General features: G+C 37.3%; 1 protein-coding gene across 4 annotated transcripts in view; it reads right to left on the bottom strand.

Moving 5' to 3' along the window:
* TMEM248 (transmembrane protein 248) overlaps window positions 1-26,023 on the bottom strand; it is a 41,181-nt gene that overhangs the window by 4,780 nt on the left and 10,378 nt on the right. For 3 of the 4 annotated variants that reach the window (XM_015594668.2, XM_006918519.3, XM_015594667.1), the window contains exons 2-5: window positions 5,963-6,139; window positions 3,076-3,361; window positions 1,578-1,728; window positions 265-448 (exon numbers count right to left, since the gene is read on the bottom strand). In XM_015594668.2, the coding sequence (XP_015450154.1) occupies window positions 265-448; window positions 1,578-1,728; window positions 3,076-3,361; window positions 5,963-6,121 (780 nt within the window). In that variant the 5' untranslated portion in view covers window positions 6,122-6,139. Of the gene's footprint in view, window positions 1-214; window positions 449-1,577; window positions 1,729-3,075; window positions 3,362-5,962; window positions 6,140-26,023 lie in introns of those variants that run through there. The other variant, XM_025051523.1, reaches the window with a different exon arrangement.

Raw genomic sequence — 26,023 nt, 5'->3', positions numbered from 1 at the left:
CCTCAGGTGCTCCAACTGCCTGATTCTGTGCCTGGGCATGCTTCTTTGTTCTCCTTTTAGCTACTATCTAAGGCATTCAGGCTTTCTCCCAAAGTTGCTTATTATGGCCCCTTTTCAGAAAATTCATTCACATTAAATTGTAAGTAGCTTATAACTTCCCCCTATGTGCCTTGAATTGCATTTTACTAAGAATAAAACAAAGAGAGACAAGAGACAGACAGACACATACACACACACACACACACACACGATTTTCTCACTTACGTCTGGAACAATAACTGTAAGCTTGGGATTTAAAGCATGATAGACTTTTCCAATGGCTCCCTTATAACACCAGAAAGGGTTATAATCTTGAGCATATTTGGTGTTGGCATCTCTGGCAGTTGTGAAGATCTTGTACCAGAGCGTGGCGTTGCTGTATGTATCAGGAACACAGTGTGGTGGCTGTCTGCAGGAGAAAAGAGGAAAAGAAATGTGCTCAGTGGCCTGAGACATTTACTGCATCTTCCCCACAGCCCCTGGCCCAACATAACCATACCACACGTGTGGAAAGGAGAAATAAGAGAGATACGTGTTTCTCTGAGATAACATACCATTTTGCTTTTAGTTCAGAGACCTGTTTTTAAATTTAATATTTTTTTTATTTAATAAACATATAAGAGTAAGAAACAGGCATTCGACATTTAGGAGTATGGGTGTTATATTTTTGTCTTCAGAATTCATCCCATGGTCCTCTCGTATATGATGTGGCCAAAGAGTCCTGCTCCTTTCAAGCCCATTTTCTCAAACTGTCTAAATTCTTAGTCACAACAGGAAGTTTAACATACAAACTTCTCCGTCAGATACTATAACCAACAGCAAATAATGTTTAACTTATCTGCTCTTGTCCTACAAACCTCCAAATGTCTAAAACAGATAAACACTGGGATGAAAATATTAAGACCAGAAATAGGCCTTATTGTTTCTTCCCAGTTTCTTACTCTTATTCTTATTGAAAAAGGATTCACCAGAGAATTTTTAAAAATAGCCTACATTTATGTATTTCATTCATTTATAGATCTTTTATCTCCTTTAGAGAAAAAGGAGAGGCAAAAAAAAAAAAAAAAAAAACCTTAAAGGTAAAGCAGTAACATTGATGACTATTCAAAAAATATGAAGCAAAAGTTTCAGAAACAGTAACTGTTTCATGGAAAATAAGGTTTGATTTATGCTCTCAATTTGAAAAATAACTCTGGATAATGGAGATGAACAAAACTTTTATCTTTCGGGAGCTTTAATTATGGGTTGTTCTGGTCACAGGATCCACTCTTCCTTATCTTTTGTGATGCGCTTCTACCAACAGGAAAGGCAGCATAAGAACAGCCAATGACAACCAACCCTGCTGAGGAACTGACTTTCTGCTATTTATATGCAGGAGTTCTACCTTAGAATTCCAAATTAAACTTAAAGAATGCCTTAGGTCCAGGTGAAGTAATGCAATGCAAGTCATCCTGAGAATTTGTTGCTGAAGCATCCCAGTCATATTCATGATAAATGGAGCTTCTCACACACATCCTTGGGCTCAGGAAACCACTTACACGGTGACGGGGAACACACCGGGGTTGGCTGTGAGGGTCATGCAGGCTGTGAACACCACCTGCTCACAGTGACCGTGAAGGGCACAGTCATCCGAGCTCCAAGCTGCAGGCAGGGTAAAGGTAATGTTTATCTCCTCATGGGCTTCCCTGCCTATGGAAGAGAAATCGTTTTTTTGGTAAAGAAAGGCAAGAATCCATATAATTATTATTCTCTGGGATTTGAATGAATCCTGAAATCAAACCCATGCAGGAATCACTTATCAGTCCACAGAAACAGGACTCCTGAGGAATTTGCAGGAACAACAGCAGTTCTGAGCTGGACTCTGAGGCCTGCTCACCTGGCAGAGCCACCAAATGGCAATAGGAGAGGGGCCACTTTCAGCCAGGACTGGGGATGCCAAACAAGGCCCCAGGCAGTGCCCCAGTTGGACAGCTCGGGGCCAGGTGAGTTATTATCACCACCGTTTTAGCATTTGCACATGACTTTCCATTTTCAAACTACTTTTATATGTATTACTTCACTTAAAATGTACCACTATCCCACAAACATGACCAAAAAAGTGTTACTGCTCCCCTTTTACATATGAGCAGACTGAGGATCAGAGGGTCTCACAGACTTGAGAAAGGTCATGGGACAGGTAAGTGATGAAGCTTAAATGAAAACCAAGGTATTCCAACACCACAGAGAGAGGTCTACTCACAATATGGAAAACACAGAAATCACCCTTATCTTATTTCCAAGGAAAGCGCTCTCACCTGTAACAGCCAAGAGAAGGCTGGCAGGCGCTCCCAACTTCTTTAAGGGCTTTAAAAGGCTCTTGGTAACCAATGAACCACAGAATATTCTTCCAAGACCCAGGCCTCCAACATAAAGCTTTTCCAGCTTCCACTACTTTCTCAACTTTGTCCTGAATAACTTAGAGTCTTGTCATGGGTTTAGTACTGGTCAAAGGGCACTGCCCAATGTTTTACAGGCGTCAAGCACTTATATAGCATTTGTTTTGTGCAAAGAACTTGATAAATATTAATTCATAGTATCCTTGTCTCTTCCATAATCCCCAAATGCCAAAAGACCAGATCTTAGGCTTTTTCTAGTTCATTCCAGCACCTACCACAGTGATGAGCTAATGGTGGGCACTCAGAAATTTGTAGACTAATAGTGATATTTGTAGTATGTATTGCAATCTCCATCAGATAAACCTGAATATATTTTTTATGCCTGTAAATATTAAGACCAGAAATACGCCTTATAGTCTCTTCCCAGTGTCTCACACTTACAGGTTTTTAATTGACAGCCTACTGTGTGCCAAGCACTATATTAAGTGAAGGTATAGTAGAAATGGTTCCTTCTTGACTGCTTAGTTCAAACTCAACAAGAGGGGAGGTGTGTGCAAAAATATAAAATAGTCTAATAAATAAAACCACACACTGCTAATACTGTTTTGTAATAGCTGTTGCCTGAGAAAGTCTGAAAGGAAAATGGCTAACACTCACATACCTGAAAGTCCAATTTGATGCCCTAAAATGGTTGAGTACAGATGAGTGACGTTGCGAGAGTATCCTCCAAATGGTTTGAGTGGGTCCAGGGTAAGCGTGATTGCAACTGAGATGTTAACGGGGCCTGAATCCTCCAAAGCCTGTGGGGACTGGGTGGACAATCTGGCCTGCCCGCTGGTCATTGTGCTTTCCGGAGTTGTGGTGTCATTTGTGAGATGCTTTAATGTTTCATTCTCTGATACACACAAGTCTAAATCATTAAACCGCAACAGAAAAGTATTCCAATCCTTCAGGAAAATGAAACAGAGAAACAAGTGTGAGCAGTCTAAAAGTGCTGCCACTGCAGTTATATAGCCATGACCCTCAAGGTGACATCAAACCACAATGGGGACACAACACTTCAGAGTCAATCATTTAGAACAACAGTGACAATACAGCCATCAGCCTCTTGCATTGGCATAATAATGTGGTTTTCCAGCCACTCTTATATTCATAATCTTAAATATGAACTATTCATTAGCATGATATTAAATAAGCTGTAAGATTAAACCAACTTATTCAAGAAAATATGTGAAAAAACAAAAAGGCATATTATACTCATAGAAAATGATTTAGCCTCAGAATTAAACTTGAAATGAAAGCTTGAACAAAAGCAGTAAGACATGAAAAGCAGTAATCCAAACTCACTTAGCAGTTGCAATTAGTTGTTTTTTAAAAATAAGGCTGCCTCAAAATAATTCCTAAAAAAGTCAATTTTATACACCTTGCTTTCTCTCTTGAGAACGTGAAACAGTAAATACCAATACTCATGGGGCTGTTTCCCCCTCGTCATGGACTTTGGATGCTACCTTAGAACAGCAACAATTTCAAAAGGGAGAAAAGATGTTTTCAGGCTTCTCTTAATATACACCCTGCCTGTATTAATGATTTAAATCATAAGCAGTTTTAAAAACACATACAGCTTATTATGTCATGGTTAAACTGATACCAACATAGTAAAGTACCCAATAGGATTTATTTTAATTTTAGTAGAAACCCAAAGATGAATTCATGCTGAAACAACAACACATCTAACCTAGGGTGTTACATATATCTTTCTCCCAAGCAACATTCATCTACAGAAAGTTGTCAAATCAAGTTACACTTACAATCACACTTATACTAGCATTAATTAAATGCCATCTGAGCAATCCCTAAGCAGTCAAGCGAGTCTATTTTTACGGCATCAGTATATGCCATTTAGTAAGACTGCAACTGATGTATCAAATTACATTTCCCTAACATCTACAAACTCAGCAGACCATTCAAGAACCTCAGGGCTGAAAATGAACATTCTAGTCTCATCCCTTCATATTCCAGATATAAGGAAACCGAGGCCCTGCGCAAATTACATACTCTCCAATTCCACAATTGAAAGCAGAATCAGGATTAAGTTTTCTGACTCACAGCACCAAACTTTTCCCATATACCTATGATCCTCCCTTGAAAATAAGATCACAAAATTAATATAATATTAAAATAACCAAAGTTCTGTAGCATCTGGCCCTGGGGCATTGCTGTTGCTGTCCATTTTGAACAGTCTGCCAAAGCCAGTATCAAGCCCATTTTGATTTAAGGGCTAATTTTCCAGGCTACAACTTGACCATTGGCCTTGGCTGAGTGTTCAACATGGACTCGAGCTCTTTTGAAAAAGCAATGCCAGGATGCTGTAGAGCGTTGGTTGTGACTAGCATGTTCATTTCAGCCCTAATGTGGGTATAGCCTGTTTCCACATCTTTTAAAGATTCAGGCAGGGTCGGAAAAGAGAGAAAATTAAGCCAGCCACTATGTCTGCTGGTAAGAAACTCTTGGAAAAGGTTCTATGATAGAAACAGCTAAAACTTGTTACTTTAACTGTGTTAGGGAGTTCACATGTGAAAGAGTCCCTCCTGCCAAGACCACCTATGATCTTGAATGCCACAGAGCACAAGACAAAGCCATGACCCCCTTTACACTCAGCAGAACTCTCTTCTCCTTCACTGTAGCAACAATGCAATTCCAATCTGTACTCCCATCCCACTCTCACCAACGAATACACACAAGAAGTGTAAGAGTCACTCAGACAATCTACTAAGAACTAATCTGTCCTGAAAGAAACCTTATCCACCAGTAAACTCATCATATCATTAATTCAGCAAAATTTCTAACATGGAAAATAAATTAATAGGTAACACTGTAATTCACCTCTATTAAATAAGAATTATTAACTTTTTATTATTTTCTGATATGTAAAGACACATCATTTCAAATCTGCATTTTGAGTGTTCGAACCATTATGTGCCTAGATTAAGGATTAAAAAAGAGCAATGCCCTAATAATTAATTTAAATTGACCAAAATGTAAAATCTAGAAGGTAAGCTCATAGATAACTGAAGTTTTCCTTGATAAAAAAAGATAAATATATTTGGAAATAAGAACCTATTCCTAATGTCATTAGGATCCCTTCTTATCCAATGAAAAAGCTATCCATACAGCTGATAAAACTCCATGATGACATGGGGCTTTAAAATAACAAATGTTTATAGGTTTCAAAAACTTCAAAGAGCTAATTTCACATGAATATAAAAGAAGCTAGATCTTGATGCAAACATTTTACAATACACTTTCCAAAATACCTGCTTCATTACTGACACAGTCTAAGCGAAACTGGCAGTATCACTTAAATCAATATCTACCTGACTAGAAACTTCCTAAGAAAGTGAGTCACAGGGAGATGAAAGACAAAAATATCTGAATAAACACTGATCTTTCTCACTGGGATAAAAAAGTCACAACCAAAGAAAAGTGTGTGGAGAGCCCAAAGGTGTTTTCCCAGCCAGTCTTAGGAGAACTTAGAGAATATACTATACCTCTGCCATTTCCGGTGACTTAATCTCCTTGATTTTGAAGAAATAGCCCAAGGTCAGGAAAGCTATTGCCATGGCACTTACACTGATCATAAAGACCACCAAGGGAGGCCGACTGCTGATATATAGCTTCAGGTTATCCAAGGGGTTGATGTTGAACATTATTCTGATCAGCTCCACCTGAAAGAAATTAATCAGAAAGCCCATGGATTGACTTGCCAAAAGAAAACCTATGATTCTCACTTTTGTTTCCTTTCACAGTATTGGGGAGTAGAGTAAAGGTGGTCACTCATTATTGAACTTGAGAAATGTTTGATCATAAATCTCCAAAACACCAGCTAGAAAAACTAAATGTTAATTGTTGTTATTTCCAAGTGATAAGATCTTGAAAGATATGTACATTTCCTTTCAGTTTAATCTTCCAATTATTCTATAATTAACAACTTGCTACTTCCATGTTACTTAAAAAAATGTTTAAGTAGGTTAGTAATGTGACACAAACACATGCCAACATGAACAAAAATAAAATGAGGATGCTCTCATTTCCTACCACTGAAAAGCTGAATTCTATCTACTGAACATTCTGTCCTACTCACTGCCATCCACATGCCCATTCCAGCACAAGGCACAGAGAAGCACTCGATAAATACTGAATTTTATCACTCCCCTGCTTAAAGCCCTCCTAAGGTTTCCCACTGGACCTAGGATAAGGTCGGTGACAGCTCCCTGTTAGGGCCCACAGGGAGGTTTCATGATCTGGAAACCTTGCCAATCCTAATGACTTACATCTCCACCAACTTCTCCTCCTCCCTCACTGGGCTCTGATCACACTGGCCTTGCTATTTTTCAGCATCAGCTTTTTGATTTCTGCCAGGTCTGCTACGACTTTGGTGGCACTGAATCTGTGGAATAGAGCTTGGGCAGTATTGCCATCCTAACAATACTGTCTCCAGTCTACGAACTTGGGATATCCTTCTATTTATTTAGGTTTTCTTTAATTCATTTCAACAACGTTTTGTAGTTTTCAAAGCATAAGTTTGCACTTCTTTTGCTAAATATATTGTATTCTTCATGGAAATGTTAAACATGTCCTATCTGAAGGCTTTTATCTAAGCTTGGAATGCTTTCCCCAATATTTCCACACATTTGCTCTTCCTTCAAATGCAGGTCTCCACTCATACATAGCTCCTCAGACAGGCCTTCCCTGACCACTCTCAGCCCTTAGTCTCCTGCTTTAGTTCCTTCACAGTTTCATGCCAGTCAAGGATACAGTTAATTTTCTACTTGTTTACTGTTTATCATCCCTCATTTGTAAACTCTGTGACAGCAGAGATTTTGCCCAGTCTTGTTCACTGTTATAAAGCCCCTAGAACAGTAGCTGGCACATAATGAGCCCTTGTATATATGAGCCGATTATACCACCACTAAAAAAGCAGTTTTAAAAAAAATCTGTTAACTTTTAACTTTGAGAAAAAGATGAATCAACAGCCCCTAAGAACTAGCAGCAACCACTTCCAATCAACCAGGCTGTTACTTATTTGTCCTCCCAAGAGTCCTTGGAGATGGAAAAAACAGCCTTTCTGCTCTCCCCAGAGGCAACTTTAGTTCTTAAATTAGCAAGTACCATTCACCACACATGTTTTGTATACTTTAAGCACATGTGTATATATAAACAGATACAATTACTGATGCTGCATTCGAAAACTTGGGGAAAATAATATATTGCATGTATCCTAGTGCTATGTTTACTCAATGTTCTGTTTCTGAGAATTATCTCTGTTGATGTATGTAAATCTAGCCCACTGAATTTACCCGCTGTACGTTGTGCAACTAGATTACAGTTGAGTTATCCTGGACTGAGGAGCTCAGCGGTTTCTTCCCCATATTTCACTCACAAAGCGCACTGCAGCAGGCAGGAGAGGCTCTAGCACAACTACGTCACAGGGCAGACCCATCTGAATTTGACTTTGTCAGACCACTCTCCAAGGAAGTTGCATTTGTTAACACTCCCAGCGATGAAGGGGCTCACTTCATTTCCCAACATATGTGCCAACACTTGATATTCTAAAGCATATGGATTTGGACCAAGATAGATGTGAAATGGTATCTCATCATTATTTTAAATTGCATCTCACTGAAACCAAACTTTATCAGCCATTTAGATTTCTTCCTAGGTAAACTGCCTGAATCTCTGGCCATAAACTGGAAAGATATCCACCTACTTCTTAATAATGTTTAGGAGTTCTCTTTATAGTGTGGATACTAAGCCTTTACCAATTTTATATATTACATATAACTACTCCATGTCTGTGGATTTTCTTTAATATGGTTAATGGTATCTTTTGCCATATGAAAGGGTGTTGATTGTTTTTAACTGCTTTTTTGAGATCTAATTCACCTACCATCTAACTTCAACCATTTAAAGCATACAATTTAATACACAGAATTGGGCAACCATCACTATAATTAATTTTCACACACATTCATCATATCATAAAGAAACCTCATACTAAGAGAGGATAGGAGGCATTTGAAAAACACAAAGGAAAGGGCTTACAGAAATGACCGACTCAGCCAGTTAAAGCCCATTCCTGACTGCTCTCTTACCCCTTCCAGGACTCTCCAGCTAACATGTTTTCCCATAGCTACCTCCCCCACCTCAAGCACTCTCCAGCTCACATCTGTTGATTCATGGCTTGCCAACCAACTAATGTTCCTTCTTATCTCTGTAGCTGTGTAGGAATAACAAGACTATAAAACTACTTTTTATGTTACAATTGGGACTACAATCCACTGAGCAGGTGTTAGCATAATAAGCGTTGCTTCCTACTTACAGCTTCAATGTCCCATCTCTGTTCGAGAATCCTATAAGTGCTGATAACGCCAATGTCACAAAACAAACAACCTGTAAGACCAGCGGTCTGAAAATTCCTTCCCCCACCTGAGTCATGAGGCACATGTGAGACAAAGGAATCACATGCTCCTTGTATGGACACTGCAGAGGTATATAAACTGTAATAAATCTAACCAAAGTGAGCTCATGCATGGTGTTATTAACCCCACGCGCTCTGCCGGCCAATAAATTCTCCTTCCTCTAACGAAGTTGTGTGAGCGTACAATTTCTTCCGTCGGGTGTCGCTTCCTGCAACACTACCCAGCAAGTAAACTCTTATTTCCCCCAGCTCTCAGGCAAGCACTAATGTACTTTCTGTCTCTACAGATTTGCCTATTCTGGACATTTCAAACAAATGAAATCATATAATGTGATCTTTTATGACTGCTTTCACTTAGCATCCTGTTTTCATGGTTCATCCATGTTGTAGCATGTGTCAGGATTTCATTCCTACTTATTGCCAAAAATATTCCATTGTAAGAAGTATTTTATTTATTCATAAACATTTTGTTTATCCATTCATCAGTTGATGAACATTTGAATTTCCACATTTTAGCCATTGTGAACTTGTATATGTAAGTTTTTGTGTAGACATGCTTTCATTTGTCTTGGTTATATACCTGGAGTGGTGGGGCGGGGGGCAGTGCTGGGTCATATGATAACTATGTTTAACCTTTTCAGGACCTGCCAGACTATTTTCTAAAGCAATTGCCCAATTTTGCATTCTCACAGGCAGTAGTGCAGAGTGCTCCAATTTCTCCACAACCTCATCAATACCTGATATTATCTTTTTTTATTATAGCCATCCTAGTGGGTATAACGTGGTCTATCTCACGATGATTTGATTTGTACTTCCCTGACAGTTTTAAGTTCTTGATCTTAAATTTATCAAGAAATAGCCTTTTCCTTTTATGGTTGTGTATCTGGATATTACTTAAGAATTCCTTCCCATCTTTGTATGTCATACAGATTTTTTTTACATTATTTTCCTCTACAAGTTTTGTAGTTTTATTTCTTACTATTACTTTCTTATCTATTTGGAATTGATTTAGAAGTCCATAATCAGGTAGGTTTCTAGTTTAATATTTTTTTATACAGGTGGCCAATTGTCCAATGCCATTTATTGAACTTGGTTTTGTACCGATCATGAATTTGTAATGCCATCTCTCACATATAACAAGCTCCCATATACATGGGTTTGTTTCTAGGCCTATTCTTGTGTTCCATCATTCTATATATCTCACCATACTTCAGTACCTTGCTTTTAAATCTTGCTCTCTATTACAAGAAGTGTTCCATTTTACTTTTATTAAAAATTGCTTGGCTATTCCTAGACCTTTATTCTGGCATATGCATTTTAGGTTCCAACTGTAAAGTTCCCAGAAAAATCTTGTTGAATTTTAATACAGAATTGAACCAAATATACTATTAATTTGAGGAATAAATTACATCTTTACAACATTGTTTCCTAATCTATCAATACGGTATCTCTCTCCATTTATTTGGGTCTACTTTTCTTTTTCAATGTTTTTAAAACTCTTTTATGTATCATTACATTAATTCGAACATATACTAACTTATGTAACTATCACTGATAGCATCTTCTAAAAAATTACATTTTCTACTATTACTTTATACGAAAGCAACAGACTGTGTGGCACAGACAAGTGGAAGAGTAACCCTACAATCGGCAGTTGATGCTTGCTGAGACAAGTAGAAACCAACTGAACTCTTAAGGTCTGTATGTTGTTTGGCATAGTGGGAGTAGAATACAAAGGAGCCCAAACTTTGGGGCTAATGTTGCCTGTACAGCAATTTTCTTCCACAACACTTTTGCTGAGTAAACAGTGGCATGGAGAGTTGTCTGGAAAATGGAGAAAGTGCTTACTTCTGCAATGCTTAGATCCAAAAGAAACTTCAAGAAATAATGATGGAGAATTTCCCAAAATGGATGAAAGATATTAATCACGTATTCAAGCTTAGCAAACCCTAAGCAGGAAAAATGAATAAATCCACTATTGGCACATCACAGTGAAAAGGAAAAGGAGAATCTTATAAGCAATAAGAGAAAAAGGATACATCAAAATAAGGGCAAAAAAAGAAAGTAAGAATTATAGCTGACCTCTCTTCAGAAAGAAAAGAATGGAAGGCATTTTTAAAAGTTAAATTTAAAATAAAACTATCAATTTAAAATTATATACTTAAGAACTATATTCTTCAAAACTCAACAAAAATAGACATTTTCAGATGTTAAGTGAATTTGTCCTCACCAGATCCACACTATAAGAAATATTAAAAGAATAAAAGTTCTTCAAGCTGGAGGGATACGATCCCAGATGGAAGCCCATATCTGCAGGAAGGAACTAAGGACACTACAAGAAGTAAATATATGAGTAAATATAAGTCATTTGTTTATATATTTATAAGAATATTGACTGTATAAGCAAAGGTGGCATTTAAGTAAATAAGGGAAAGATGAGTTGTTTAATAGTGTTAGAATTGTTGGGTGGTTGTCTGGGAAAAAATTAAGTTGAATTTGTTCTCAAAAAAAGCAAGACTCTTGTATATTAACCTTGGTTCCAGACACTTTGCTGAAATCTTTTAAATTTTGATTAGCCTGTTTGTAGCTTCTCTTGGATGTTGAGGACAGGCCCACTGTTTGCAAGCAATAACCATGTTTCTTCCTCTCTAGCTCTCATTTCTTTTTTCTTCTTCTTACTACTTTGACTAGAATCTTCAGTGAAATGATGAACAGAAGTGGCAACAGTAGGAATTCTTGCCTCATACTTGGCTTTAACAGAAATGCTTCAAATACTTCACTATTAAATATGGTACATACAAAAGGCTTCTGATAGATATCCCATACTAGATTAAGGAAGTACCTTATTTCAAGTTTGCAATAAGATTTTCATACTAAATAAGTGTTGCATTTTAATGAATGCTTTATCTGCAACCTCTGAACAATCTGTTTTTTCCTTTAATCTGTTAACATGAACTATGTCAATTTTTTTCATGTTGACTCATTTTCATTCCTTGAATAAACTTAGTATGTGTGATTTTTTAAAAACTAAATTGCTGATTCATGTTTGCTAAATTTCATTCTGAATTTCCATAATTATTCATGAGATAAGAAAATTACAAGCAGTTACCATACTCTCCTTCTTAACTGTATATACTCTTTGACTAGTATGATTAAGTTATCCTAGTACCATAAAGTTCATTGAGTTTGTTTACTCATCTATCTTCTAGAACAATGTGGATAAGATATGCACTTCTATTTGTTGGAAGCTTGATAGACCCTAACCAAAAAAATATCTAGATCCATCAAGTTTGTGTTTGGTTTTGTAATTTCATGGGTTGTCTGAACTCCTTATTCATGTTTTTTAATGACTATAAGTCTATGTTTCTTATTTCTAGTGAGTCAATTTTGATATGATATATTATCCTAGGAAACTGCCAATTTTATATTGATTTTCAGGACTTCTGGCACAGTATTATTTTTTGATTTGTTCAATTTGTAACTTGTAGTTATGTTCTTTTCCATTACAAATATTTGTATGTTTGCCTTCTCTCTTTTTAATCGGTCTTACCAGAACTTTATTATTTCTGTGTTTTCAAAGAAACAGTATTTAGTTTTGTAGATTGTAGCTGTATAATGTTTTCCCCTTTTAGTAATTTCTATATATATTTTATGGTTTTCTTCATTTGTTCTCTTTGGATGTATTCAGTTCGGTTTTTATGACTTCTTCGGTTGAAATGTTATATTTTTATTCTTCTTTTCTAACGTAAACATTTCAGAATATAAATTTCCCACATACTAACTGCATTCCTTACCCTCAACACGACCACCAACCTAATCCATAAACAAACTTTGTTGGCTCTCTAAAATATATCTCAGATCCACCTACTCTGTCCCATTTTCTTGTTACTATGACAAAGACTGATCATTGTATCAGCCCTCTACATGTTTCTATAGCCATAAGACCTTTATAATCAAGTGCCTACTGAATATCTCTATACCTATCTGTTCAACGACATGTCCAAAACTCAACTCACCTGCTTTCCTGCTCAATCTGACTCTTCCTCCTGTATTCTCCATTTCAATCTAGAATTCTGGAAAACATTCTTCTGCCTTGCCTACCATATCCAATCAATTACTAAGTGTCAATTATTCAGCTCCTTTAACATTTCTTACTTCTGCCACTTCCTTTCCATACTCCCCTCTGCTACTCCCTTAGTACAGGTTCTCATCATCTTTTTAAGTTTTATTAGTTTTTTCATTTCAATTAGTTTCAAGTATCCAATACATTGGTTAGACAGCTATATAGTTTGTAAAACGATCCCAATTGCTCCCTTCCTCCCCTGACCCTACACCTAGCCAACTATTAATGCTAACTACATACCCTATGCCGTGCTCTCCATCCCTGTGACCATCCATCACCTACTAATTTGTACTTCTTTAACCCTTCGCCCTATTCTCCCAGGCCCCCCAAATCCCCTCCCCTCTGTCCATCACCAAATTGTCCACCATAATTATGAGTCTGTTTTTGATAAGTTTGTTCTTTTTATTCTTTAGATTCTGCACATAAGTAAAATCATATAGTGTCTATCTTTCTCTGATTTAAATACCTTCTAGGTCCATCAAAGTAATATCTTTCTCCATCCTCTTCCTTTATTTCTGTGTGTCTCTTTTAATCTGAAGTGAGTCTCTTATAGCCAGTATATGTAGTAGTCTTGTTTTCTTATCCTTTCAGCCACTTAATTCTTTTCCATTTAAGGCACTTATTGATAGAAATGTAGTTGTTACCATTCTTTATTACTGTTTTCAATACATGTTTATTCTTCGTAAAGAAATCTCTCCAACATTTCCTGTAATACTGGCTTGGTGGCAATAAATTCCTTTAGCTTATTTTTGTCTGGGAAGCTATTTATCTGTCCTTTAACTCTAAATGATAGCTTTGCTGGATAATTTATTCGTGGTTGTAGATCCTGGGTCTTCGTCCTGTCGAATATTTTTTGCCCTTCTATCCTGCATAGTATCTTTTGAGAAATTAGCTGCCAGTCTTATAGGTATTCCCTTATAGGTAACTATCTGTTTTTCTCTTGCTATTTTTAATATTCTTTCTTTATATTTAATCTTTGGTGTTTTAATTATGATGTGTCTTGGTGTGGGCCTCTTTGGATCCCTGATTTTTAGAATTCTCTGAGCTTCCTGGGGTTTTATGTCTATTTCCTTCACCAGGTTAGGGATGTTTTCCATCATTATTTCTTCAAACAGCTGTTCGACATTTTGATTTTCTTCAGGTATGCCGATCAGACCGATATTTGGACCCTTAAGTGTCTCATATGCTCCTTAAATTATTTTTATAGTCTTGGCATCTTATCTCTTGCCATTCTGATTGCATGTCTTTGGCTTTCCCATCCTCTAGATAGGGCATTTGGTCTTTTTCTTTATTCACTGTTTATCCCTTTGTTTATTCCATTTAATACACACTTCTCATTTCAGATAATATGTTCATTTCAGACTGGTTCCCTTTTATAATTTCCATTTCTATTTTTACATTTATTTCTTTGTTGAAGTTCTCACTGAATTTAACCAAAAGTTCACTGAGCATCTTTATAACCAGTATTTTGAACTCTGCATCTGTTAGATTACTTGACTCCATTATATTGGACCTCTGTTCTGTTCTCTCATATGGTTTCTGATTCTTTGTCTTCCCATTTTGGCTGCCTCCGCGTCTGTTTCTATGGACTAAGCAAAGCTCCTAGGTCTCAAGATCTTATTAGTGTGGATTTGTGAAGAAGGTGTCCAGTGGTACAGTCTTGAGATGAGTTCAGCTGCAGGCCAAACTTGGCCCAAGCCTCTATCCCCCCAGGGCCACCTGTTAAGATTCAGCAAGCAATCCATAGACGCTGTGCTTATAGTTGCCTCAAAAGGCCACACCAGAAACTGAGGCCAGCTGCTTCCAGTGTGAGTCTAGGCACTGCTCAGCAAAGAGCATCTGACTCGCTGACGATATATCTGGATGTGGCTTGGATGGGGCTCGAGTTGGGGTATGCGGGGTTTCAGGGATCCTCAGGGCGTAGCGACCTTTGTTATCCAGTTTGATGATGTCGTGGCTATGGCGGTGCTGTGTCCAGCGCACTGGGAGAGGGGAGGGCTCAACAGCGAACAATGGATACCACCGGCACTTCTATATAGAGCGAGTCTTGCCTTGGCTCTCACTCTGATAATGTCTCCCTGTAAGTCCCTGGTGCGCCCTGAGCACAGCCGAATCGGCACTGGTGCTCAGAGCGAGCAGGTCCAACACAGCGAAAATCCTCTCGTGGTCGCGGCCCCTTTAAGAGGAGTCTGCTGTTGTTGCAGCCTCTGTCTCACTCAGCCACTTGAGACCGGGCAGCCCCGCATCCTTGCCCTGTCCTACCTTCTGCTGTTGCAGGGTGATTTCCTGGATTTCTCCCTAGTTGTATGGCTTGTTCATCTGGATCCCAGGTGATTTTTCCTTGCTGCTCACTCCTTGTTTCTGTCACAACTTTGATTTGGTTGCCAAAGAGATGAACAGAGCCTCTATCATTTATGCCATTTTTTTCCCTTCTTTTCACATCATCCTTTTTTTGGTAACTATCACTACAAATCTCAACTGGATCTTTCTACTACCTGTCAAATAATCAATCCATTCTCTATGTGCTGTCAAAGTGACTTTTCCAAATGTGCATTTAATCACGTGACTGATTATCTCTCTCAGAGCTCCAAATGACCAAGGGATAAAGTTCAAGCTCCTTAGAATGGCAATTCAACATAAACTAGGTTTTGTCGTTTTCAACAGTTTGACTGCTTGTAATGCCAGAACACGTTAGGAAATATTCTAGCTTCAAGCCTTTGAGTCCACTGGTCCTCCTGACCTTCATTAACCACATCCCCAAATCCCACTACTTCACCACCCTCTTTCAAAACTTAGCTCAAGGGTTATCTCCTCCATGAAACTTTTCCTTGCTTCTCCTCCCCAAGCCCTCAGGGAAAAGTGACCATTTTCACTTTTATGCCCTCCACTGTACTCTGTGAAAATTTCTCACATAGAGACTGAAACACCTTACTACGTTTGCCTGTGTGTATGTTTATCTTCCCAACCAAGTTGTAAGCCTCTCAAGGACAGATATAATGTCTTACTAATCTCTGCACAATCAATATCTAGACAGAAAATAAGTGATTTAAAAATGCCAGTTCATTAAATGAGTGGATCCAATGAATCCAGCCTTAAAACACAGACTAAAATATATTCTAGAAAGTGAGTGATTATAGCAAGATTGCAAGATACAAGGCTAATATACAAAAGTCAATTGTTTTCCGACATACCAGCAAGGAAAAAACTAAATTTAAAATTAAAAACACAATACCATTTATATTAAGACCCCCCTAAAATTAAATACTTAGGTATAAATCTAAGAAACATGTAGAAGAACTATATAAGGAAAACTACAAAACTCTCATAAATAAAACCAAAGAACTAAATGAATGGAGAGATACTCCATGTTAATGGATAGAAAGACTCAATATGTTAAGATGTCAGCTCTTCTCGACTTTCAAGACAATTCCAATCAAAATCCCAGCAAGTTATTTTGTGATATCAACAAACTTATTCTTAAGTTTATACAGAGAGGTAAAAGAATCAGAACAGACAACAATGAAAAAAAGGAACAAAGTTAGAAGACTGTCTATACGCGACCTCAAAACTAACTATAAAGCCACAGTAAACAAGACAGTGTGGTGCTGGCAAAAGAACAAAGAGATCAATGAAACTGACCCACAGAAATATAGTCAACTGATCTTTGACAAAGGCGTAAAGTTAATACCATGAAGCAAAAGACAAGTCTTTTCAAAAAATGGTACTCAACCATCAGATATCCACAAGCGAATAACAACAACAACAACAAAACAGTATGGAAATAGACCTTACACCCTTCACAAAAATGACTCAAAATGGATCACAAACTTGAATATAAAATGTAAAACTATAAAACTCCTAGAAGATAATATAGGAGAAAACCTATATGACCTTGAGTTTGGCGATGCCTTTTTAGATAAGACACAAAAGACACCAATCATGAAAAAAATAATTAAGAAGCTGGACTTCATTAAGAATTTTCTGCTCTACAAAAGATATTTATTAAGAGGTGTTATGGTCAAGATGATAGAGTAGGTAAACTATGTGATCACTTCCTCCCACGACCACGTCAAAACGACAACTAAATTACATAACAACTACCATTAAGAATCACCTGAAGAAGAGCTAAACAGAAGTCATATAACTAAGAATATAAAGAAAAAGCCAATGTCGAGATTGGGAAGACAGGAGGAGATGCAGAACAGGCAGGCCCCACATCTTCTTGTGGTGGTTAAAAAATGAGAGGGAGAACTCAGCTGAGTACATCCTCCCTGAGCAAGGGGTCCCAGTCCCACACAAGGCTTCCCAGCCCAGGACTCCAGTGCCAGGAAGGAGCTCTCATAACGTGTGGCTCTGAAAACCAGTAGTGACTGCAGCTGAGTGAGGTGAGCTGCTGGAAACCTAGACACTGCCAGTCTTAAAGGGACCACGCACAATCTCTCTCACAAACTCACTCGCTTGGAGCTCCAGCTCAGGGAAGCAGCTCAAAAAGCCAGAGATATACAGGGAGGAGCTGAACTGACTAGGTTTACAGAGTGGGCTGGAGGAGCAGGAGTCAGGACAGTTCTCTCTGGGGAGGAAGTGCTTGGCAGCTGCCACTGTTCTTTTGTTGAGCATATTCCCCCAAGAACACTGTAGGTGCAGATGAGTGCCAAATCCGAGCTCTCCATTAATCTGGCTAATACGGTTTGCCCTGCTCTGGTGATTCCCTGAGGCCCCGCCCCAGTTACATGCACAACAGAACCTCTTCCAGCTGCCTTCCTCAGCTCCCACTGTGAAATTAACTAAAATCTATCAAAGGTTCACAAACCTCAGAGGAGCAGCAGCTGGCCTCAGCATGCCCTGTGCCTGTTGCTAAGTGACCCCAGGCCTGGAACTTGTGGCAGCCCACCTCAGTTTGCAGCCCAGCCTCTCCCAGGTGTCTCCAAGCCTATTGCAGGCAGCGACCAACCAAAGATCACTTTGTAGCTCCTACCAGGTGGTCCTGGGGCCAGACACAGGCAGTAGCTAATCTCAGCCTACACAAGTGTCCCTCCCAAGAATCCTCAGAACCAACACACCCAGGAACCAACCTCAGACCACACCAGAGCACCAATGAACCAAACTGACAAATGACACATCCAAAGGGCAGATTCAGCAGACACTAGAGCCCTGCTAAAACAAATCCTGCTCTGTGGAGTCAGCACCCGCACAACAGGTCATCTGCTGTAGTCACAGCTATTCCTCACAGCCAGTCGGCTTGAAGGTCAATGCCACTCACTGATACGCCAACAGCAATCAAGGCTAAATTACAATAAAAAGGTAAACACAACCTACACAAGGGACACCCCTGGAGCACCCAGCTCCAGTGACCAGGGAGACTGTGCCACTAAGGCCCACAGAACACCTACAACAAAAAGCAATTTTGGCAAGACTAGAAGATGTAGTAGATCTACCTAATAGTAACACACAAAGAGTCAGTAAAATGAGACAAACAAAAAACAAAAAACAAAAAACAAACATGTCGCAAATGAAAGAACAGAGCAAAACTCCAGGAAAAAAAAAAACAAAACTAAACAAAATAGAGCAGCCCATCAGATGCAGAGTTCAAAAATCTGGTCACAAGGATCCTCAATGAACTCAGAGGAAGAACAAATGAACTCAGTGAGACCTTCAACAAAGAGATAAGAAACATAAAAATGGAGACTGAAAAAAAAAGTTAGAAATGAAGACTACAATAACTGAAATGAAGGCTACATGAGAGGGACTCAACAGCACATTAGATGAAGTGACAATTAAATCAGAGATAAGGTAATAGGAAACCCTCAATTGGAACATCAAAAAGAAAAAAGAATCCAAAAAAATGAGGATAGTTTAAGGGGCCTCTGAGACCACATCAAGTGTACCAACATTCATATCATAGGGGTACCAGAAGAAGAGAGAAGGCAAGGGACTGGAAACCTATTTGAAAAAAAATTCATGATGAAAAACTTCCTGGTGAAGAAGACATACATACAAGTCTAGGAAGTGCAGTCTCAAACAAGATGAACCCAAAGAGGCTCACACCAAGGCACATGTTACTAAAATGCCAAAGCTTAAATACACAGAGAAGCAATTAAAAGAAGCAAGAGAAAAGCAGTTAGTTACATACAACGGAGATCCTTTAAGACTATAAGCTGATTTCTAAACAGAAACTTTGCAAGCTACAAGGGATTGGCATGAAATATTTAAAGTGATGAAAAGCAAGGACCTACAACCAAGATTACTCTACTCAGAAAGGCTATCATTTAGAATAGCAGGAGAGACAGTTTCTCAGACAAGAAAAAGCTAAAGGAATTCATCGCCACTAAACCAGTATTACAAAAAATGTTAGTCTTAAGAAAATTTAAAAAAATAAATAACATGAATAAGAAAACATAGAAGAGGAGAAATTCCTCACTGACAAAGGCAAACAGAAAATTAAAGCAGTGGATTAACCGACTATAAAACTAATACAAAGATTAAAAGGCAAAACTAGGAAGATCATACATAAGTACAACTATAAGTTAATGGAAACACACAAGAAGTAAAAAATAATGACAAAAATACAAACATGGAGGGGATGACTAAAAATTGTAGAGATTTTAGAATGTGTTTGCACTTATTTGAACATCAACTTAAAATAGACTGCTGTAAACATAGCTTGGTATATAGGAAGCACACGGTAACCACAAACCAAAAATCTTACAAGAGATATGAAAGAAATTAAGAGAAAGAAATCTAAACACAACACTATAGAAAACTGACAATTTAAAAGAAAGCAAGAGAATAAGGAACAGAGAAAAACAACAACAACGAAAAACAGTCAGAAAACAATAAAATGGCAATAACTACATACATATTAATAATAATTACTTTAAATGTAAATGGACTAAAAACTCCATTTCAACACAGAGGGTTACTGAATGGGTAAAAAAACAAGACCCATACATATAATGCCTACAAGGGACCCACTTCAGATCGAAAGACACAAACACAGAGACTGAAAGGGATGACAAAAAGATATTTCATGCAAATGGAAACAAAAAGCTGGAGTAGCAATACTTATATCACACAAATAGACTTTAAAACAAGGGCTGTAACAAGAGACAAAGAAGAGCATTTCATAATGATACAGGGATCAATCCAACAAAAGGACAGCACTCTAGTAGTTGCCTATGCACCCAATGTAAGAGCATCTAAATATATAAAGCAAATACTGAAAAACATAGAGGGAGAGATCAACAATAATACATTCAAAGTAAGATATTTTAACACCGCACTGACAGCAATGGATAGATCATCCGAAGAGAAAATCAACACGGAAACAGTGGCCTTAAATGGCACATTAGATCAGGTGGACTCAGTCGATATTTTTAGGATATTTCACCCCAAAGCAGCAGAATATACATTTTCTCAAATGTACATGGAACATTTTCCAGGAGAGAACCACAGTCAGGCCACAAATAAGTCTCAATATAAATAATAATAAGGCCGAAATCACATCAAGCATCTTCTCCAATTAAAATGATATGAAACTTGAAAGTCATTTACAAAAAGAAAACTGAAAACCACACAAACACTTGGAGGCTAAATAACAGGCTACTAAACAATGAATGAGTTAACAATGAGATCAAGGAAGAAATCTAAAGATATCTTGAGATAGATAAACATGAAAACACAACAATCCAAAAATCTATGGGACACAGCCAAAGCATTTCTAAGAGAGAAATTCATAGCAATACAGCCTACCTGAAGAAACAAACAAAAAATTCAAACAATCAAACCTTACACCTAAAGAAACCAGAAAAAGAACAACAAAGTCCAAATTAAGTATAAGTAAGTAAATAATAAAGACCAGAGAGGAAACAAATGAAATAGTCTAAAAACGCAACAGAAAGGATCAATAAAACCAAGAGCTGGTTCTTTAAAAAGATAAACAAAATTGATAAACCTTTAACAGACTCATCAAAGAAAAAAGAGAAAGTACCCAAATAAACAAAACCGCAAATGAAAGTGGAGGTGACAATTGTATCACAGAAATACAAAGGATTATAAAGAACTTGTATGAATATTTACGTCAACAAGTTGGGCAATCTGGAAGAAATGGATAAATTCCTAGAAACACACAATCTTCCAAGATGAAACGGAAAAAAACAGAAAATCTGAACAGACTAATAACTGCTAACAAAATCAAATCAGTAACCACAAAACTCCCAACAAAGCAAGACCAGATGGCTTCACAGGTGAAGTTTACCAAACATTCAAGGAAGAATTAATACCTATCTTTCTCAAACTATTGCAAAAAATTGTAGAGTAGGGAAGGCTTGCAAACATATTTTACGAGGCCAGCGTTACCCTGATACCAACACCAAAGACACCACAAAAAATTTTAAAAATTGTAGGCCTACATCCCTGATAAACATACATGCAAAAATCCTCAACAAACTATTAGCAAACTGAATTCAGCAATACATTAAAAAAGATCACACATCATGAACGAGTGGGATTTATCTCTGGAGGCAAAGCTGGTTCAATTGCAAATTTAATTAATGTGATACACTACATAAACAATATAAAGTATAAAAATCACATGATTAAATCAATAGATGCAGGAAAGGCATTTGATAAAATCCAACAGCCATTTATGATAAAAAAAAAAAACTCTCAGGAAAGTGGGATAAAAAGGAACGTACATCAATGTAAGAAAAGCCATATATGACAAATCCATAGCTAACATCGTACTCCGTGGTGAAAAGCTAAAAGCTTTATCTTAAAGATGAGGAACAAGACAAGGATGTCCACTTTTACCACTTTTATTCAACATAGTATTGCAAGTTCTAGCCACAATAATCAGACAAGAAATAAAAGGCATCTAAATTGGAAAGGAAGAAGTAAAACTCGTTATTTACAGATGACATGATCCACCAAAAAAACTATTAGAACTAATAAATAAATTCAGTAGAGTACAAAATTAACATTCATAAATTAGTTGTATTTTTATACGCCAATAACAAACTATCAGAAAGAGAAATTAAGAATACAATACCACTTACGATGTCATTAAAAAGAATAAAATACCTAGAAGTAAATTTAATCAAGTAGATAAAAGATCTATACTCAGAAAACTGTAACACATTGAAGATATTGAAGAAGATGCAAATAAATGCAAGGATAATCCATGCTCATGGACAGGAAGAGTTAACATCATTAAAATGTCCATACTACCCAAAGCAATCTACAGATTCAATGCAATCCCTATAAAAATACCAATGGCATTATTCACAGAACTAGGACAAATAATCCTAAAATTTTTATAGAACCACAAAGACCCCAAATAACCAAAACGATCTTAAGAACAACATTGGAAGTATCATGCTACCTGATATCAAACTGTATTACAAGCCTATAGTAATCAAAACAGCATGGTACTAGCATAAAAATAGTCACATAGATCAATGGATCAGAACAGAGAGCTCAGAAATAAACCGATGCCTATATGGTCAATTAATCTACAACAAAGAAGGAAAGACTATACAATAGGGGTAAAGACAGTCTCTTCAAAAGTGGTGGTGAGAAAATTGGACAGAAACATGTAAAAAAATAAAATTGGATTACTTTCTTACATCATATATAAGAGCAAACAAAATGGATTAAAGACTTAAATATAAGACCTGAAACCATAAAACTCCTAGAAGAAAATATAGGCAGTAAACTCTATGACATTGTTCTTAGTAATATTTTTGCTGATATAGCTCCCTGGGCAAGGGAAACAAAAGAAAAAAAAAATGGGACAACATCAAACTAAAGAGTTTTTGCTCAGCAAAGGAAACCATCACTAAAACGAAAGGCAACCTACTGACTAGGAGGAGATATTCACCAATGATAAATACAATAAGGAGCTAATATCCAAAATATATAAGGAACTCAAACAACTTAATACCAAAAAAAATCCAATTTAAAAATGAGCAGAGGACCTGAATAGACACTTCTTTAAAGAGAACATTGAGATAGCCAATAGACATATGAAAAGATGCTCAACATCACTAATCATCAGGGAAATGCAAATAAAAACCACAGTGAGCTATTACCTCACCCCTGGCAGAATGGCTATCATCGATAAATCAACGAACAAATGCTGGCAAAGATGAGGAGAAAAGGAAACCATCATGCACTGTTGGTGGGATTGCAAATTGGTGCAGTCACTGTGGAAAACTCTGTGGAGGTGCTTCAAAAAATTAAAAATTGAACTACCATATGACCCAGCAATTCCACTTCTGGATACTTATCTGAAGAAATCCAAAACGCTAATTCAAAAAGACATACGCGCCCCTGTGTTCATTGCAGCATTATTTACAATAGCCAAGATATGGAAGCAACATAGATATCCATCAACAGACAATGGATAAAGAATATGTGGTACACACATACAATGGAATATTACACAGCCATAATAAGAATGAAATCTTGTCATATGAGACAAATTGGATGAACCTAGAGAGTACTGTGCCAAGTGAAGTAAGTCAGACAGAGAAAGACAAACACCATGATTTTACTTATATGTGGAGTCCAAAAAACAAAATAAATGAACAAATAAAACAGAAACAAACTCATCGATACGGAGACCAAACTGAAAGTTGCCAGATGGGAGGGAGTTGGTAGAGTGGGTGAAAAGGGAAAGGGATTAAGATATACAAATTGCCGGTTATGTCACAGGGATGTAAAGTGCAGCATAGGAAATATAGACGGTCATATTGTAATAACTATGCGTGGTGTCAGATGGGCACTAGACTTATCAGAGTGACCACTCGTAAGATATATAAATGTCTAATCACTGTTGTATACTTGAAACTAATATAACATTGAATGTCAACTATAATTGAAAAATAAAAATTTTTAAAAAGATTTTATTAAGAAAATGAGAAGACAGGAGAGACTGGATGAAAATACTTGCAAAAGACATATCTGGTAAAGGACTGTTATCCTAAATATATGAAGAACTCTTAAAACTCAATAATAAAAAACATAGCAGGATTAAAAAATTAGCCAAAGATCTTAACACCTCAACAAAGAAGATATACAGATGGCAAATAAACATATGAAAAGATGTTCCATATTAAACACCATCAGGAAATGCAAGTTAAACAATGAGATACCACTACACCTGTATCAGAATATACAAAACCCAGAACACTAACAATATTGGCAATGATGTGGGGCAACAAGAACTCTCATTCATTGCTGGTAGGAATGTAAAAGGGTACAGCCATATTGGAAGAGTTTGGCAGTTTCTCACAACATGAAACATCCTTTTACCATATGACCCAGCAATTGCACTCCGAAGGAGTTTAAAACTTATGTCCACATAAAAATCTCCACATGGATGTTTACAGCAGCTTTATGCATAATCGCCACAAATTTGAAGCAATAAGACACCTTTCAGCAGGTGAGTGGGTAAACTGTGGTACATTCAGACAAATATTATTTAGTACTAAAAAGAAATGGTAACAAGCCATGAAAAGGCATGGGGGGACCTTACATACATATAACTAAGTGAAAGATGCCAATCTGAAAAGGCTTCATACTGTATGACTGCAGAACGTATTTGACATTCTGGAAAAGGCAAAACTATTAGGACAGTAAAAAGATCAGTGGTTGCCAGAGATCGCAAGGGAGACAGAGAGATGAACAAGGGAAGCACAGAGGACTTTTGAGCATAGAGGTCTTTTAGGTGAGTGAAAATAGTCTATGATATTACAGTGGTAGACACATGTCATTATACATTTGCCAAACCCCTCGAATACACAATGTCGAGAGTGAACCCTAATATAAACTATTTATATTAGGTGATAATTACGTGTCAATGTAGGTTCATCAATTTTAACAAATGTATCACTCTGGTGGGAGATGTTGACGAGAGAGGATGGTGTCCAAGTTCAGGGAAAACATGAGTTACTTACAAGGGGGGCTGTTACAAACTTTCTGGAGACCAACTTGGCCACACATATCAATAGCATGAAAACTTAGCACACTTTCACCTCTGTGGCTGTAGTTCTAAGAATTTCACCTGAGAAAATGCCTACTGCTGAAAACAGAGATTTAACTACTACAATATTTATATCAGGAGTGTTTAAAATAGTAAAAAAATGGAAAACTAGATATTCAATAGCGGACTATGGTTAAAGTATGATATACCCTTGGTAGAAACCTATGTAGCCATTAAAAACACAGGACTTAAAACAACATACACAGAATGAGGCTATTTCAGGTTTTTTAACTATGAGAGTGTATGTGTACAAGCAACCACGTGGGGGAAAAAAGACAACATACCTTCGAATGTGAACAGTGCTGGTTATCTCTAACTGGTGAGATTACGTGGATCTTTCTGTTTTTTTTTTTTTAACTTCTATCATGAATATGTATCACCTTTGTAATAATTTCTAACAATAAAATTTATAAATATAAATATTTTTCAATTGATCCCACTGGTCTTGTGGCCAAAATAAAAGAACATTAATTCCATTCATGTTCTTCATTAGTAAAGGTGATATGTAGAAAAGAACAGAACTTAAATGCGATGGAAGGAAGGAAAGGAAGGAAAGGAAGGAAAGGAAGGAAAGGAAGGAAAGGAAGGAAAGGAACGAAAGGAACGAAAGGAACGAAAGGAACGAAAGGAACGAAAGGAAGGAAGGAAAACAGGACAGTCCTCTAATATGACCTGGCACTAAAGTAAGTCAAAGCTTAACTTGCAATGATTTATACTTAGAGGAGTCTGTGAGAAACCAAGAACAAAATGAGAAAGAACATTTAGACTAGGCTCCTCCAGACAATTCAGTAACAAGTACTGTGCGCTCCTGAGACAGGCGGTGTACAGAAGTTCTCCAGACAAGTGTGGGCTCCTCCACTAGGGTAGAGGTTGAGAGGCTAGGGGAGAGAACGTCAGGGGAGAAATGACTGTGAGTCAAAAGGATGTCCAGGATGGTGAGGTGTCCTGCAAGGCAGAGGGAAAGA

Source organism: Pteropus alecto, unplaced genomic scaffold (assembly GCF_000325575.1).
Source record: "Pteropus alecto unplaced genomic scaffold, ASM32557v1 scaffold68, whole genome shotgun sequence".
Classification (NCBI taxonomy): domain Eukaryota; kingdom Metazoa; phylum Chordata; class Mammalia; order Chiroptera; family Pteropodidae; genus Pteropus; species Pteropus alecto.
The sequence above is the reverse complement of the archived record's forward strand: the minus strand, read 5'-3'. Positions and strand labels throughout refer to the sequence as shown.